This window comes from Hydra vulgaris, chromosome 12 (assembly GCF_038396675.1).
Source record: "Hydra vulgaris chromosome 12, alternate assembly HydraT2T_AEP".
NCBI lineage: Eukaryota > Metazoa > Cnidaria > Hydrozoa > Anthoathecata > Hydridae > Hydra > Hydra vulgaris.
The window spans coordinates 85,937,501-85,955,185 of record NC_088931.1 but is presented as its reverse complement, the minus strand read 5'-3'; the positions used below and the strand labels follow the sequence as shown (position 1 = coordinate 85,955,185).

Below are 17,685 nucleotides of genomic sequence, written 5' to 3'. Positions count from 1 at the left end.
GTATCGGTAAAAAATTTCGCCCAAGCATGACTTTTGAAAACTTTGTGAAAGAGAATTATATTCAGACAAAAAATTGTAAACGTTTTATTGTAACACTATTTTTAATAAAAATATTTACACCTTAACCTATTTTTTTAATGAACGAGGGCGTCAAGGCCCATTAGCGTTTAGCGAATTTTTTTCTCAACTTTTTTATATTTTACACACCTTAACATTTTATTAACACGCTCACACCCATTACTCAAAACACCATCGGGCGCTAGCGAGGGCGGGTCTCTTGACTCCAAAATTTTCAACATTGGTATATTATCACACAATGTAACATTATAAAATAATATTTTAAATTTGAAAAAGAGAACACCTTCAAAGCTTTTTTCCATGCTTCTTGAAATACCTACAATGAAATGAACAGTGTGCAATAATTCATGCTTTTGTTATTTTAGCACTAACATCTGCATGTTGCTAAAATGTGCTCTGTTTCCATAACTGAAATTGAATTTGAAGTTGATGTTGACATAACGTGATGTGCATCTAAAATGATAAATAAACCTTTTATATATATATATATATATATAAATTTTATATATATATATATATATATATATATATATATATATATATATATATATATTTATATATATATATGTATATTATTATTTTAGATGTGTATATACCATTGTTTGTGTATATTATCGTTTTAGATGTGTAATTTTTAATAAATAAAAAAATATATATCTATATACCTAATATATATATAATTTATTTATTAAAAATTACATGTGTATATACACATCTAAAATGATAATATACACATCAACAATGGTATATACACATCTAAAATGATAATGAACCTTATTTATATATATAAATAATGTATATAAATATATTTATTTATTTATTAAAAATTACATGTGTATATATAAGCATTTACATATATGTATATATATATCTATATATCTATATATGTAAATGACTATATATATCTATATATATATATAAATATATATATACATATATATATATATATATATATATATATATATATATATATATATATATATATATATATATATATATATATATATATATATATATTTATATGTATATATATATTTTTCTATACAAATATGTTTATTATAATTAGAAAAAAAATTAGGTGAAAGTCTTACTCAATACTTATAATAAAAACTAATACGAGATAAACAAATACACTAATAACAAATATTTTCCTTGCTACATCTGCTAAATCTTGGCAAAAATCATTTTCATTCATTTTGATGTCAAAATATTAAGTGAACTTGTTATAAATGCAGAAAAGTTACTTTGAATACACAAGGTCTTGGAGATCGAACATTTTTGCAAAGACGCGTGCGCTAAACTTGTGACGCGATTTCTAGGTCGGCGATTTAACAAAAATTATAAGTGTACCTTGAATGCATCTTATCGAGGGCTAACCCATATTTACAAATGAATGTATGTAAATCTACTGTCGCGTATTTACGTAATCAATTTGCACTATAGTTATTGTTACATTTATTAAATATGAATTTCAGAAAAGAAAAACCGAAGAAAAATAAAAGAAAAGATTGCTGCCCCATAACAAACCCTCATTGATGTAGCAACACTACATCAATGAGGGTTTAAAGAGTCCAATAGCCTTATACTCGGGGAGTAAGGCTATTGGACTCTTTATCACTGATACTGGCGATGATATAGGGCATATACACGACTAGCTAAACTTTAGAAGTTAAAGAATATATAAAATACTTAATCGGGTTTGATCCTAAAACTAAATGTTTTTAAATTCAATGTGATTTTATTATTATCTATATGTACATCTTTATATAATAACATATCTTATATACGTAAACTTACAACACACGAATCAACATGTTTTCATATAATTGGCCCGGGTAAAAACGGCATAATTCAGTTTGACCAACTTTTTGAGACAGCAGTATCAATGTTTAAAAATTACTTCGCGCAAGTTCATTAAATCCTTACATACTTAAGGTATTTATATTTTGTTTATATTATGTTTCTTGTAAATGCAACCATTAAAATTCTTTTTTTTTCTAAATCCACGGAAAAATATTTTTTGGGAAAAATTGACTTAAGCCCTTTCTACCCGGGATCAAAGATATAGAGCCGAAGTGTTTTGTAATATTTTTGGATAACAACAAGCTTCCTATAGGACTACCACCACGCTACAGTGGAAATCGATCACACATTCTTTTTCACATTTGTGGAGTCTTTATTCATTACTACGCTCTGTGGTCTCCCTGCATCCTGGTGTGGTTTCATGTGGAGGACTAAAAAATAGCTTGCTCCTACACTTCGCATCATACATTGGTAAATTGCTTATATATACTTTATATATTGAAAAATCAGATACGGCTTTTAAATTTTCGTGAGGGTATTTTTCACATTTGTATATTTATTTTTGAGTTTACGCGAGCTGTGCAATAGGTTTAACGGGAAAGTTATTGACTTGAATTACCAATTTTAATGATACACAAAGTCAGGGATTTGACTATTTGTCTGGTGTTTAGTTGGTTTACCGTTAATTTCCGCCCTTGTTTTACGACCTTGAGCACCGCCCTTGGCTGCTGCAGCCACAGAGTAAATATAAGGCTTTGGCATTTCAAGTTTTGCAGGAATCCATCAAAACATTTTTTTATTTAAAAGAACAAAATTATGTGTTATTTATGGTTTCTTAAGTAAAATATAAAAACAAAATAGCAATATTTCACGTTGGCGATAATTCTACGTCACTATTTACAAATATCACAAATAATAGACGAGTGTTCTCCGCAAATGTTTTTAGTGCACTTGGAACATCTTGTAAAGACACGTTGCTGACGAAGCTGACACAAATGACATGATTTCCTAATTTTAAGTAAGGCATCTTGGAGTGTATTATTCTGCTCTGAAGACTTAGAAGCAACGGCGCGTCTAGGGCCAGGTTGAAATGCCCCTCTCGGATGCTTAATAACTCGGTGTTCCATTGCTGTTTTCAGTATTTCAGGCTCATTTTCAGCAAGAATTGCTGTCTTTTTAATCCACTATTATCACCTTCCCATTGTGGCTTGTTAAAGAGGAACAAAATACTAGCAATAATGGCAGCAAGGTCGAGGAGATGGCCAAACAAAGTCATTGGCCAACGCAGTGTCTAGAAAATAAATACAAATACAAATTTATAAAAATTGTAAAAATCGTAAGGAAATATACTATTGTTACTAAATTTTAGTCTTACCTTTCGCCGTATAGTGTTTGCATGAGCTAGTTGGTCAACAGTATCTACACCAAACTTAGTATTATTGTATTGGAGGATCGAAAAAGGCTTTCGATGCGCTTCTTTGGACACTTCCATAGATGTAATAGACAACATAATGACAACCTTGTTAGTTTTTGGAATGTAACTCACTAGCTGCATTTTTTCGGGATACACAGCTATAGAATCAAATTGAACTGGAGCAAGAAGTAGCTGGGCAGCGATATCTGGTTTGTTACGATTAAGGGTTCCGACCAGAGTGAGGTTTCGTGCTAGAAGTTCTTTGGCTAGCGGAATAAATGTGAAGAATTGGTCAGTTGTGATATTTCTCCCACTAACATGAAATGGTTCGGTTAGCTGTAGCACCACTTGTTTCTTTGCCCTACTTTTTTTTACCTTGCAATCATTCCTAAACAAATCTCAGCATTATAAAAGTAGCAAGACTTTGAACAGGTTAACGCCCACACTTGCCATATTTGTCAGGGTTTTTTTTGGCATGTAAACTTTGAAAGGCACTCGCCCACGTGTTGGAACTATTTGTTCATCGACACAAACCATATCGGAAACTATGAAGCATTGGCGACAACGTTTGAGAAATTGCTCCGATATCTCTCTAAAAGCTGCTAGTATATCACGTTGGCGTCTTGCAGTGCGTGTTTCCTTGTTATCATATCTCGTGAACTTTGTGATTAACTCAAATCTTTCACGAGACATTGTGGCTTTGTAGGCAGAAATTCCAAGTTCGTCACTCCATAAGTCTCTGAAAAACGCGTTGCGTTGTCTCAAAGCGCCCATAAGATAACGAATGCCAAAATATCCAACCAGTTCCACCTCTCTTATGTCATAGCTAAGAAGACGAAAAAAGATATGAATATTTATGTAAAGTAAACACAATAGTATAAACTTATCAAGACTACATTTTAATGAAGTCGAAATTACATTTTTAACATAATAAAAGATAGTAGTTTATTGAAAACTTCCCAGCCTTGTAAAATATGTTGAGAAACTTCTCCAGCACTTATGGCATATTGGGCCTCTCGATTACTTTTATGAAGTATCCGATCTTTCATTTCTGCTGCTAAAAATAAATCAATAGCTTCACGCACTGTAGCAGGATTTGTTTTCGGTCGGATTCGCTCCCTCACAATGTTTTTTCTGCCTCGTCTACCACGTTGCTCATCTACTGCTGTTTTCCAAATTCTTCCGTTGCGGCCAACATACTCTTCTCTAAATGGATCATGTTCTACTATATCTGAAACTTCGTTTTCATTGTTATCTTCCGAAACGTTACCTTCTAATTCATTTTCCAAATCAAAATTTGCCATACGTTCAAATATACTTTCATTCATTATATTTTTCTAATTGAGTCCTAAATATATACAATCCATATAATTTGTTTTTCGGTATAATAAAAAAATTTATGAGCCTAAATCATAATTCATTACAGTGTATATTATTAAATAACTAGTCTAAAGTACATAACTCAGTATATAACTTTTATATTTTGGGCTGCATCAGCCAAGGGCTGTTTCATTGAAAGTATTATACTTGGGATGGGGGGCAGGCTGCTACCCAGCAGTAGAGTGATCAGCGTTATATGCCATTAAAAACATACTATAAAATTAGAAAAAGTCAAAGAAGCTCAGGCTCATAGGGTTTAGTTGAACTTAAATAATTTCGAAATGGCTGCATTAGCCAGAGGGCAGAGTTTAAGGGTTAAAGATGTTCGCAACAAAGTTGTTGAGAGCCAGAGAATGTTTTTTTTTTATTAAACCAAACAACAGATCATTTTGGTGGTTGTAATAATGATATGGTGTTTGATTCTATTGTTAACATTTCTCCAAGGACTTATTAAATGAGAGACGCATTAGCCTGTTCTTAAAGTGCTGTTGTTAAGGCCATTGACCGGCAATACCAGCAACTTTTTAATTTGAATACAACTGATAAACTCAAAGCCTAAACATTGTCAGCACGACTTCACAACATTGACAAGAAACTTTGGGTATGTTTAGTGCTACAAAGCAAAAAGCACCAAATGCTACACTTTGTTTCTTATCAGCAAAATCGCGTGCATTCAAAAACAAAACCACTGATTTCCTTCATGAAAAACCTATTGATATTATAAACAAGTTGATATTATCCGCCATATCTACTGCTAGAAAAAAGCGATTTGCAATCATACCAAAGCTTGAGGAATTAAAGATAAAACTGATTGAAGGAATGGCTGCCAAACTTCAAGAAAAAGAGAAAAAAGGAGGCTAAAGTTTTGAAAAAATTTTTAATAATTGTGCATCTCGGCAAATAAAAATAGTGTTTCCTAATCTAGAAAAAATGGGGCTGCAGATATTGAAGGCATTCTTTTTGGTGATGTTATTAAACGATATATATGTCACATGTGGTATGGTTCTGCCACTAACACTCAGGAAATCTACTATTGCCGATTTCTTAGATATAAAAAAACATAGATTTATATTAGGGTTATGACTTTTTTTCAACTCCAGGCTCCTGTATTGTAGTTTGATAAACTTTTGCCTTTAAAGCACGAAATAAACTTTTATTAACATATCTTTGTAAAATCGATTTTTACAAAGTACGGCTATGTATTCAAATGTCATAGTCATGTAATACAATAAATTTTTAATAAAACAATGACTCTGAAATAAGTCATATTAATAATTAATATTCAACTTTAATATATTACTAAAAATTCATTTAATTTATAGTACTAGACTAACATAATTAATTACAATTTATATATTTTTATAAATATAAGTAATTTCAAATTATATATACTATATTAATTTAAATAATAGTAATGAATTAATATAATTCATATTAATTATTTAATTAATATAATTTAATACTTGCTTATTAATATAAGTCATTCCTTTTCATTATTTTTTTAACATTATATTTCTGATTGATGATAGTATATCGCTTTTTATTGTTGACAGAAATTCATTCACTAAACGCTAACACAAAAGTTAGGTACATTTTATATTTGAAAAAGCTTGTTGTTTTTTTGTTTTTTTTTTGGTGAAGTGCCTTTACATGAAAAAATGAGTACTCAGACGCATTTTGTAATGTGGTAAAATAGTTTTTTATACAAATTTTTCTCTGTTTAAAAAAACGTTTTTAAATTTTTGTGAAATCCATATAAAAATTTTTTTTTAGGTTTGAGGCGAAGGGGGAGCTTCCCTTCCAAAAAGGCGATTTATGCACCACAAGTTACTATTTTTCAAAGTATTGAAACTGAGTTATTTTTTGTAAATAGATTTACTCATGTTAGTAACAACTGAAATTTTTAAAAGAATGAAATTCCTATAGGCTGTTTTAAACCTTACCCACAATCAAACACCCAACTCTAATTTAGACCTGCTATATTCGCTGGTGATGTGGAATAAAATCTTTTAATATCAAGTTGTAGATATTTGAGCAAGATGTGATCTACCGACTACGGAGCACGGACTATCGATACTTTTTTTTTAAATTAGTGTGTGTCTGGGTGGTATAATAATATTATTATTTAGTGCTGTATAATTAGCTGCTATAATGCTGCCATCTGGCGAATGAATGTGCATGTATTATTATGTAAAACACAAATGGCGTCAAACAAACAACACCGAATCTAGCAGATAATTATTAAATTTATTATTTATTTTTGCTGTGTTGTCTTTGTTTGGTTAGATCATGGCAGAAAAGATTGAAACTGTACGAATGAAGAAACCACTCACTCGCAATGATAACATATGCCCAGTATTTGGCATCATTTCACGGATGAGCATAAATGTTTTGCCAACGTATGCAGATATCATGAATTATTTTTTATCTGTAAGAAAAGAATTTTCTGATGGCCATGCCAAAAAAGCTACAATTAATGAAACAACCTGGAAGATATCTGTTGATCTTGAGACAATATGGCACAGAGCATCAATTCCAGTAATATCCCGTCAGCAAATAATAGCTAAAATAAGAGATTACCATGACAAATATCGCTCACTTCTGAAACCGTTTGAACAGAGGTCCAAGGACAAGGAGTCACAGTTCCTGAACAAAGTTGAAAACTTCAAAATTGACTCAAATCGAATTTTTGATATTGCTTCATGTAAATGTAAAGACTTTTCGACATGTGTTTGTGAAAAGAATTGTAAAGTTCTACCAATTGAAATAATATTCCTTGCAGATCAAAGAACAGAAAGGAAAATGGCTATTGGCAACGTTGATATTAAAAAAACAAAGCAGCAGCAAAAGAAACTGAAAAGAAAACTTGCAGATGAGTTGAGATTTTATAAATGTGAATCAATTACAAATGCTGAAACTTTGAAATCACATCCAGATTGTAGCTTGGAGGATGATTGCAATGATGTCACGTTAGGTGATTTAGATGAAGTTAAATCACCGAAAGAGATAGTAATGAAGATGTTGACTTCATGACAGACTCGCCTAAGTCACCATCATCAACTAATAATATAAGCTCACAATAAATTTTGAACTCTCAAATGCGAACTCCACTACCAACATTAGCTCGTGAATGTGATCGATGGGGAGTATCGGGTCGCTCGTTGCAGCATTAGCATCGGCTGTTTTGGTTGATTATGGCATTATTAATGCACATGACTCATCTGATGTTCTTGACCCAAGTAAAATTCGTAGAGAAAGACAGAAAAAGAGAAAAATTTTACAAGCTGGTGCTGCCAAAACATTGGAAGGGTTATATTTTGATTGTCGAAAGGACAAAACTTGAAGCCAGATCATTAAAGGAAACAGATATCATCTAGCTTTGGAGACCGAGGAACACGTTGTGTTAATAAAGGAGCCTGGTTCTGAATACCTGGGACATGTTAAAACATCACAGGGATCTTCACGAAGTATAAAGATTAGCATTATATAATTTTTGAATGCAAATGCTATTGATACCAGTTCATTGGTGGCAATCGGATGTGGTGGCACGAATGTCAACACAGGTAATATTGGTGGTGTTATTCGACTTCTCGAGCTTCGTTTCAACTAATCTTTACACTGGTTTGTATGTTTATTGCATATGAATGAGTTACCATTAAGACATCTCCTGATTAACCTGGATGGATCTACACATGGGCCAAATTCATTTAGTGGTCCAATCGGAAAATTATTGAAGAACATGAACTTGCCACTTGTCAGTTTTCAACCAATCGAAAGAAATGCGTTGTCCAGCATTGATGCACATGATCTCAGTACAGATCAAAGGTACTTGCATGAAATGTGTCAAGCAATATTTAGTGGTCAATGTAGTTTTGATTTTGGTAATTGAAAACCGGGACCCATGTGTCATTCTCGATGAATAACAACTGCTAGTCGTATCTTTGTTTTCATTTTATTATATTCTAGCTATAAATATAAAATAAAATCGTATAACAACTGCTAATTGTATCGATGGATAACAACTGCAAGTCGTATCTACTTTGCTCACCCAGAAAACTTATTAATATCAATGGCAACCGATGAAAGGCATTCGTCGTTCAAGATACCACCGCTAAACTTGGAAGCAACAGATTACACAGACATAATCAAATGGTCATTAAATAAAAGTGCTTTACATAATCAAATGGTCATCAAATAAAACCTCCAATGTTCAGATCAATTGAATCAACTCAGCTTAAAAACAGCATTCTGACCTCAGAAATGCTACAATTTAAAAGCTTTCCATGCCACACTCAGTCTGTAGAAAGAGGCGTGAAACTAGTCACTGAAGCCAGTATGGCAGTCTGTGAACCTCAGCGTGATGGTTTTATTCGTGCAAGAATAAAGTCGCGATCAGCTATGAAAGTCTTTAACACAAAATCTGATTTCAGCCTTTCAAAATGACGTTCTTGAAATGATTAACTGACAGAAAATAACTTGAACCAGAATTACTTAATTTTGTCAGAAATAGTTGTTATTCTTAATTTTTTGGCACCGCAAAGTTCTACAATTTACATACATATATATTCATTAGGTTCTGAAATGATGCTAAGACCATCATACAGGTTTATTATAATAGAAATAGAAAAGCAAGATCAGTTTATTTTTAGCCATTGATTTTTTGTGAAAATATGAATTTAATAATAATTGTAATTTCTAACTTTTTGGGGATTTTGGGGGATTTCAAAGTCCTTGTGGCACCTCAAAATAATTTACCAGAGGATTGCAATTTTTACAAAGTATTTTTGATATTATAAGACAACTTTTGCAAACCCAGGCAAAATGAATTTCAATCAAAAAAAAAAAAATTTCGAAATTTTTTTCCGTAGGACACTTTTTGGGGATTTTGGGGAATTTCAAAGTCCTTGGGACACCTCAAGATAATTTTCTAGAGCATTGAAATTTTTACAGAGTATTTCTGATATGAATAGACAACTATTGCACACCCAGGCAAAATTAATTTCACAAAAAAAAAATTTCTTATTGTTTTCACTGCACCCTTTTGCTTAATAAAAAGGTTTGAAACTGTTTTGTGCAGGATTTTGGAGCCGAAAGTTTTTTTACGGCTCGGCTCCACTTTCGGTTTCTAAGAAATATCCGGCTCGGGTCCGGCTGCCATACTAAATGAACGAAAATGCAAATTTTGGAATATATTTCTTATCACATTTGCCAGCCCAAATCTAAACAACTACAGTAATTCATTTTTAACTAACTTTCATGAATACAAGCTTATTGTATTAGTATCAGTGCTCTACTACCGCATATTACATTTGAAATGAAAATGCCGTGGGTAAATATTCTTAGTTTTAATTTTGCACAGTACCTAAAAAGACATTTTTAATTTTTAACGTTTTGGTCGTCAAAAGACGACCAAAACGTTAAAAATTAAAAATGTTAGATATGCTTTAAAGACTTTTAAAAAGCGTCATTTACATCTTTAGTACATCTTGCGCCCACTGGGTAGTATAATTTTTAAGATAAGAATAACCTTTCATCGTTAAACCGCGCATTAAATATTTTTTAGCATTATATTCATATAAAAATGTAATATAAAGGAATATATGTAATACTGTAGGAATGTTTCCATATATACTTGTCAATTTTTTTGTAATAAAGCAGATTTAGTAATGCCATTAAAGGATAGTATTTTGTTGAGTACAAAATCGTTATGTTTATTTTTATCACGTTTTGGCAAGACTGCAACTGTTAGAAAAAATGTTTAAAATAAAATAATAGAAATTCAATCATTTATTCAAAAATTAGTTAAACAAAGAATAAACTGAATTCTACAGTAAAAAACATACATTTTATTCCTTTAAAAAAACACGAAAGCCGAAAGCCACTCGATTTTTGCGGCTCCGGCTCTATCAAAAACCAGCAGCTCTCCGGCTCAGGTTCGGCTCCACAAGCCTGGTTTTGTGAAACACCGTTTTATATGCAGCTTTACAGTGTAAAGAATTTTACACAGTGTAACAGATAAAGCTTACACCGTTTTATGAAAAACAGTTGTGTAAAACAGTGTAAAACTGAAATTATAGTATTGTAAAAAGGTGTAAAACAGCGTTACACCGTTGTACACCGCTTTTAACTTTTTGCTTAAATAACTTTCAAAAAGCACTGTTTGAAGTTATGTATCCACCAAAACGGTGTAATGTTACACCTCATAATTATAAGTGTACTCTCTGGAGGTCAATTTTTAATATAACATTCTAATATAACACCTTTTTTATATCTACTACACTATTTCAAAAGGGTGTAAAAATCGACACCTTTTATTTAAACGTTGTCAAACGGTGTAAAACAGCTTTAAACCGTTTTCATCGTTTTATTAAATTGTGGAAAAGAAGAAAAACATCACAATATTCCGTTTTGAAGCCTTTTTAAAACGGTGTAGTGATAAAGAAAAGGTGTTACTTTAAACCGTTTTTATTAAAAAAATAACCTTCAGAGTGTATAATTACACTAAAACGGTGTAAATTTAAACTTTTTGCTTGAATAAGTATCAAAAGACACCGTTTGAGGTTATATTAGCACCAATCCAGTGTAATTTTACACCTTTTAATCAAGAGTGTACAGCAAAGTAATGCGGTTTTTGATGAAAAGACCATTTGGTCTTCTGCAAGTTTTCCGCGTTCTTTTTACAGTGATAAAGTGAATTATTATTTTTTTGTAAAACCATTTTTTAATATTTTGTTTTTATTTATATATTCACTGGTAACAAATCTTTATTATGTAATTACGAATTTGTAATATTAAGGAATAAAAACTAAGCTTAAAATAATTTTAAAAAGGTAGGGAATACCAAATGGGATGGGGAGCGGTATCCCCTTCGCAGGGAATATTATTTTACAACTTTTATAAGTTATATTTGAATCTAATAATACCACGAAAAGGTGATTTATCAAATAGTATCAATCAATAAGTAAAATAAAAACAATCGATAATGCAAATGTATAGCATTATGGACAGTTTGGCATAGCTTATGCTAATAAAATATATGCCAATAAAATATTTAACCTATTTCTGAATAGCTTATATTTAGTTTTTCTCTTATATCTAGTAAAGTACTGTTGACATATCCAATCAATGTCAATGTCAAACTATAATGGATTCATCATTGCTAGCTAGATATTCATCAATCACACTTATAGTGCTTCTCAGGTAAGACATGAATCGCGAAAAATTAACGCTTAGCTTCTTCACTTGCTATAGGCATTATGCAGACATTTGGAAGCAGACGTGAGACGTTGGGGAATTAAACTGCGTCCGCTTTACTTAATGATTTTAGCTCTAAATCTCGTTGAGCTGAAGACCTCTCCCAGTTGACATTCGTTCATCCGGTATGAAGAGTCTCAAGATCTACCAAACGTATTGGTAGATCTTGAGACTGATTACATAGATTTGCATCTCTGGCAACTTATACCATTTTTCTACATGGGCTGGCACCAGACTAAACAAAATGCTCCTGGCTTGGTTTTCTATTGTTAATCTAGATTTCATTCGCTACAAATATCTATAAGATAATAGCAATGTTTACTTATTAGTACTCTTCTGGAACAAAACTTATAATGTTGGATCTATTAATCTGTTTGTCAGTGAGCCTGGGAATAGTTACCTCTTTGCTAATTGTGTTTGCTAATTTTTAGCTTCTTCAAACAAATCATTAAAGTCACTTTAAATAGTACTTCAGTTAGAAACAAGTCTTACATTGACAAATTAATTTGCATTCATTCATCATAAATATCCTGATCACATTTATAAAGCTTTGAAGTTTATTAGGTTCTTGTCATCTATGATCTTTCTAAAGCTTTGAAGCTTATTAGGTTTTAAAGCATTTTTGACAGTGCAAAATGCCACAATATGCTTTGATATTTTCACAGATGCAGGTAAACCTTTCGCTTGGGCTCTTGCTTTATAGCTCCAGTCCTAGCTCTTAATTTCGTCTTCACCATATAATTTCAAACCATTTCCTTATTCTTATGATTTCGACCCATTCGACCCGGGCAAGAGGGACAATAATAGCATATACATCTTTGTAGATGTCAGGGTCAGCAATTCGCGAGGTTAGAATTATTTTGTTCTAACTCCATGTTTTTCCGAACTGAGAAAATCAAATTCAAAGTTTTAAAAGGACCTGTAGACGACTTAAACATAAAAGACGTAAACAAATTAGATTCATATTAATTTCCCATACTTGCTACCACAGTTTAAAAGTAAATACTTTAAAAGATATAATGTGCAGGTATCTGAATTACCACACCCTGATTTGGAGATAGAACAATATAATACACACTTATTTTATAAAATACAATAATTTTGTTCTATCTCCATTTTTTATATAAAAATATAATACAAATTAGTATTTTGTATATATATTGTATAAATTGTAGCAAGGTAAAGAACTGTTTGGCATATCTCTGTTTTATTGGAATAAAATCTTACTTTAACTAGTTAAAAAACTTTATAAATGCAATATTTATAAAGTTTAATTATCTAAAGTATGTACCAAGATTTTTACAAAAAAGTAAAACTTTGGTTGAAATAAGCTCCAAGAACATATTATCCAAAATACATTTCACAGTGAAATGAATTTCAAAGATTAAGTTCAGCAAGGTAAGCACATCTGGTTAATTCATTAAAAACAACAATTTCAATAAAGAAGCCCATTTAACACCATAACATGAACATAAAACATAAATATTTTGACACTAAAATAAATTATTTTAAAATACTATTATAAAATGTTATGTCTACAGCAGGCATATACTTGAACATACTTTAAAGGTCCTTAGCTTTATCATTAGAAATTTGAGCACACTGGTTTAAGACAGAAGCCATTGGTACAACTGCAAGAGGTCTTGCCACAGCTAATGAAGATCGTGGATTGTTAGGAAGACGCTTAATTCGTACTTCTGAACAAACATCAGTAAATGACTTTCTGTAGTATATATGATCTGAAAACTCTGCCCTGTAAACCAGATACTTTATTTGGGTATAGGGAACAAGGTTATAATTAAAATAGCCTGCAATAGCTGAAAAGTGCTTAAAATCCAATCTTTTCATTTGGTAGACAGAAAAAGGATTTCTCTTTTGAATATTAGCAATTGCTCTGATTAAACCAAGTGGACTAAATATTTCAAGAGGAGCTAGTGCTCTATCAATTTGACTATGTATATTGTCAACCTCTTGTATACTAGAATGCCCTGATTCACAGAACTTTTGCTCTATTATCCTGATTTTTGAGTAACGTATCAAAAACTCACGTAAGGCAATGGACATGTGACTATTTCTATTTTGAGGCACGCAGGAATCAAACCATAGTATGAGTTTATTAACATCTGGGTGGTCAGCAATTATCTTCTCTAGCAAGCATGTTACACTACTTGCAAGGTCATTTCCTGCACGACCTGAAATGCCTTCATGCCAAAGCATACAATAATCTTTTTTATTTAGGGAGCAATGCCCAGTTAAATTATAAGCTGAGAGTTTCGTTTGTAAAGAAATGCTCCTATGTTTGATTTTGGTAAACTTATTACATTTTCATAGTCAATGCATACTACAGCTACATTTTTATCCTTACGTTTGCGGTCTTTTTCACGTTCTGCTCGATTTTCATTCTTCAACATTACATGTTTGGAAAGTTTTTGGGTTTGCTCCTCAGTTGGATTTACTACATTATGGTATTCATAACATGTATTACATAAATCAGTTTTTGGCTTTTCAAATTCGATGTTAAAGTCATGCTCAAATATGAATCTATACATATGCTTCTTAACAGGGGCAATATTTTTTTCTTTGCAATAGGTAGAGTAAAGTTCATACATTTTATTAAGATTTAAAAAAACTTCAAAATATTCTCTTTTTGTTCTTTTACGACAGTAGTGTGATGGTACACGTGGAAATTCATTGATATGATCTTTAACACTTTGTTTTGATCTTTGATCAACAACCTTTTTGGTGTGTTTCTCCTGTTTTGAAAAGGCTGGGCTTCCAGTAGCATCATTCTTATTTTCATGATGATAATAAACTCTTCTACTACTTATATTTAAAGTAGTGAGGTAAAATTCTTTACAAACTCGAGTTTGCAAATCACCAACAAAAAAGCTGTAATAAAATGAATATGTTTTTCGCGAATTTTCATTGATGGTTCGATGACGTTTTTTCTGGAGTCGTTCAGTAGTTCTACTGTAGAAACGCTTTTTTTGGGTATCATCTATAGACCAAAAATCAGAAAATATATGTGCTCGTTCTTCATCACTAATATGTTGTCTACATTTAAATTTACAAGAATTTAAATAGTCTTTTCTTGTGGTTACAGACTTGCATGGAACATTTTCTCCTTTTCTATTTTTATAAGCTTGTCTCAACTGCTTTCTCACATTTTGTATCCAAGTCTTGTATCCATCTCCTTTTCTATTTTTACCAGATTGTCTCAACTGCTTTCTCACATTCTGTATCCAAGTCTTAGGTGCTGACTTTCGTTTCCTAGTTTGGCCTCCATGTGGGGGCAGACGACTAGCTGATGCTATTACAAGTGCACCATTAGGATATCCAAGAACAGTCAGATTAGTTTCTAAAAAAAAAAATATATACATAATAATAAACAAATAACAATAATACCCAAACCATGAACAATATATATATAAGAAAGCTCAAATGTAATAACTATGATCTATGAAAAAAAAACATTACATATATGTATATATATATATATATATATATATATATATATATATATATATATATATATATATATATATACATATTTTACCTTTAACGTTTTGTTGTAATTTTTCAACAAAAAAATCTACCGCGGCTGCTATTTTGATTTTAACGACTTTTAAATATAAAACAGATAAAACGGAGATAGCACATTATAATTTTAAATTATAAACTGCATTAAGGAGGTGGAACAAAATGCAATGTCAGGTATATTAAGAAATAATTTATTTTTTACTGATTTGGTAGTAAAAAATAACTATTTTAACTATAAAAAGAAAAAAAATTTATCTAACTCAAATTTTTTGATTTGTGGATATAGAACAATATAGTTCTAACCTGGCGAATTGTCTAAAATGTTATAAAAATATGCTTTGACATATCTAAAAATACTTCATAGCAAGTATGCCGCTTAATCCGTTGTGCTTAGCGGAGGCTTTTCAATTTCTTTTTTCTTGAGCCAGGAACTTTTTATTTTTTAATGTGTATCAGTCTTATGATACAGGTGAATTTAAGAGCTGGGACTTGAGCTGTAAACCAAGAGCCCAATCACAAAATAAACTGACATCTCTGAAAACGTTAAAGCTGACAAGAGAATAGCATCTCCTATTTGCTGGCCAGTTGTACAAACAAAACAAATAAAGTTCAAGAAATAGTACCGTGTGGTTGGCTCTCCGTTAAAAAATTCTACGAACTGAATAATATTGTCAAGACTTTTTGATTAAAAAATTTCTCTGTTCATTCACCTGCAATGATTGAGAAAAACTTTCTTGAATATATGAAAAAGTTCTCCCCTAATGTGCAGAAATGACAATGATCTAACTTTTTTAAGTTCGCGCAGCATTTTTACACAGTTTTGCAAGTACTTGTAGCATTTTAAAACATATTTACAAGTGCCTGTAATATCTTTGCTGGAATTTTGTAAATAATATTTAAGGTTATCCTGTTGACTGGACAAGGTTTACAATCGCCAGAAAATTGCGTCTGTTACTTTGCTGCTTGTACCATTATCTCAGTGACCTCTGAGGTATTTTGTTTACCACAAAGAACAACGCATTTAACTCTAGGGATTAAAAGTCACAAAAAGATTACTTCTTCCTAGTTTTTGATATCCAAGAGCTCTAAAAATAAAGCTAATTGGCGACTAATGAGAAAAAAAATAATTCTTAGGTTTTTTACTTTAGTTCAGAGTCCTTAGCTATGATGGCGGCAAGGACTCCGGGACACTGAGTTGGTGCAAATGTCTGAGAGATATTATTACTGGTTAAAAAACAAAATAAGTCTATTTATTACAATTTATAAATTTTAAGTTTGAGAGCATGAATACCTTTTAAGCAATAATTATTTGGCATAAGTCACTTTTTTTTCACTCAACTTTTTCAATATTTCTATTATTATCTGACTTTTATTAATATTTCGAATTTTTTTTTTCCTTCAATTGTATCTATTTTTTATATTTTAGTTTAAAATAATATCTTTTTTTTTTTTTTGCAAAATCATTTTTTTAACACAAGATTTTTTATTAGTCCAGTATAAAAAAAGTAATGTTACATTCTTTGAAAAAAATCAATTTTTGGCAAGGACTTAGCTGTAACATATAGGTTGTGGTTTTGAAGTAATTTTCTTTAATAATCATCATTTTTAATTTGTGTGAACGGAACTTTCAGGGCAAAATGTTCAAACCGTAACATTAAAAAATAATTTATAAAGGACGTTATGAAAGCATGTTTCTATTTCACATGAAAAATCAATTTTTGGAACTAAAACAATCTAGAACGTGAAAAAAAGTCAATTTTTCATTTATATATATATATATATATATATATATATATATATATATATATATATATATATATATATATATATATATATATATATATATACATAATCTAAACTGATCTCAGCAATTTTTAAAATTAAAGTAAAAATTTATATATATTGCGATTGGCTACACGTAGGCGTTCATACAAGTTGAGATGAATCAGCTGCTAATAACCAAATAAATCAAATTTTTTAGGTAAAAAAGGGGGCCGGAGTCCCAAGCCATCTCCTTTGCTTCTTCATTTCAATTGCCGCCCTTGATTTTAAATATATACATTTACTTTTTGTGAATTAACCAGTAACGCAAACAATGCAATTTAAAAAGTATTATTTGAAATTTTATTACTTCATTGTTGTGTTTAAATATCTGTAAATCACTTCTGTACAGAGTAATACTAAAATCCTGCTATTTTTGTGTTTTCGTCAATTCA

At 30.9% G+C, this 17,685-nt stretch overlaps 1 protein-coding gene across 1 annotated transcript; it reads left to right on the top strand.

Annotated features, from left to right (window-relative positions):
• The first annotated feature begins 1,859 nt into the window (after nt 1–1,859).
• On the top strand, nt 1,860–9,359 carry LOC136089092 (uncharacterized). The gene is made up of 2 exons (XM_065814812.1): nt 1,860–2,013; nt 6,449–9,359. The coding sequence occupies exon 2, from the start codon at nt 6,965–6,967 to the stop codon at nt 7,706–7,708; it is 744 nt and encodes a 247-aa protein (XP_065670884.1). The 5' UTR covers nt 1,860–2,013; nt 6,449–6,964; the 3' UTR covers nt 7,709–9,359.
• Nucleotides 9,360–17,685: the final 8,326 nt, after the last annotated feature.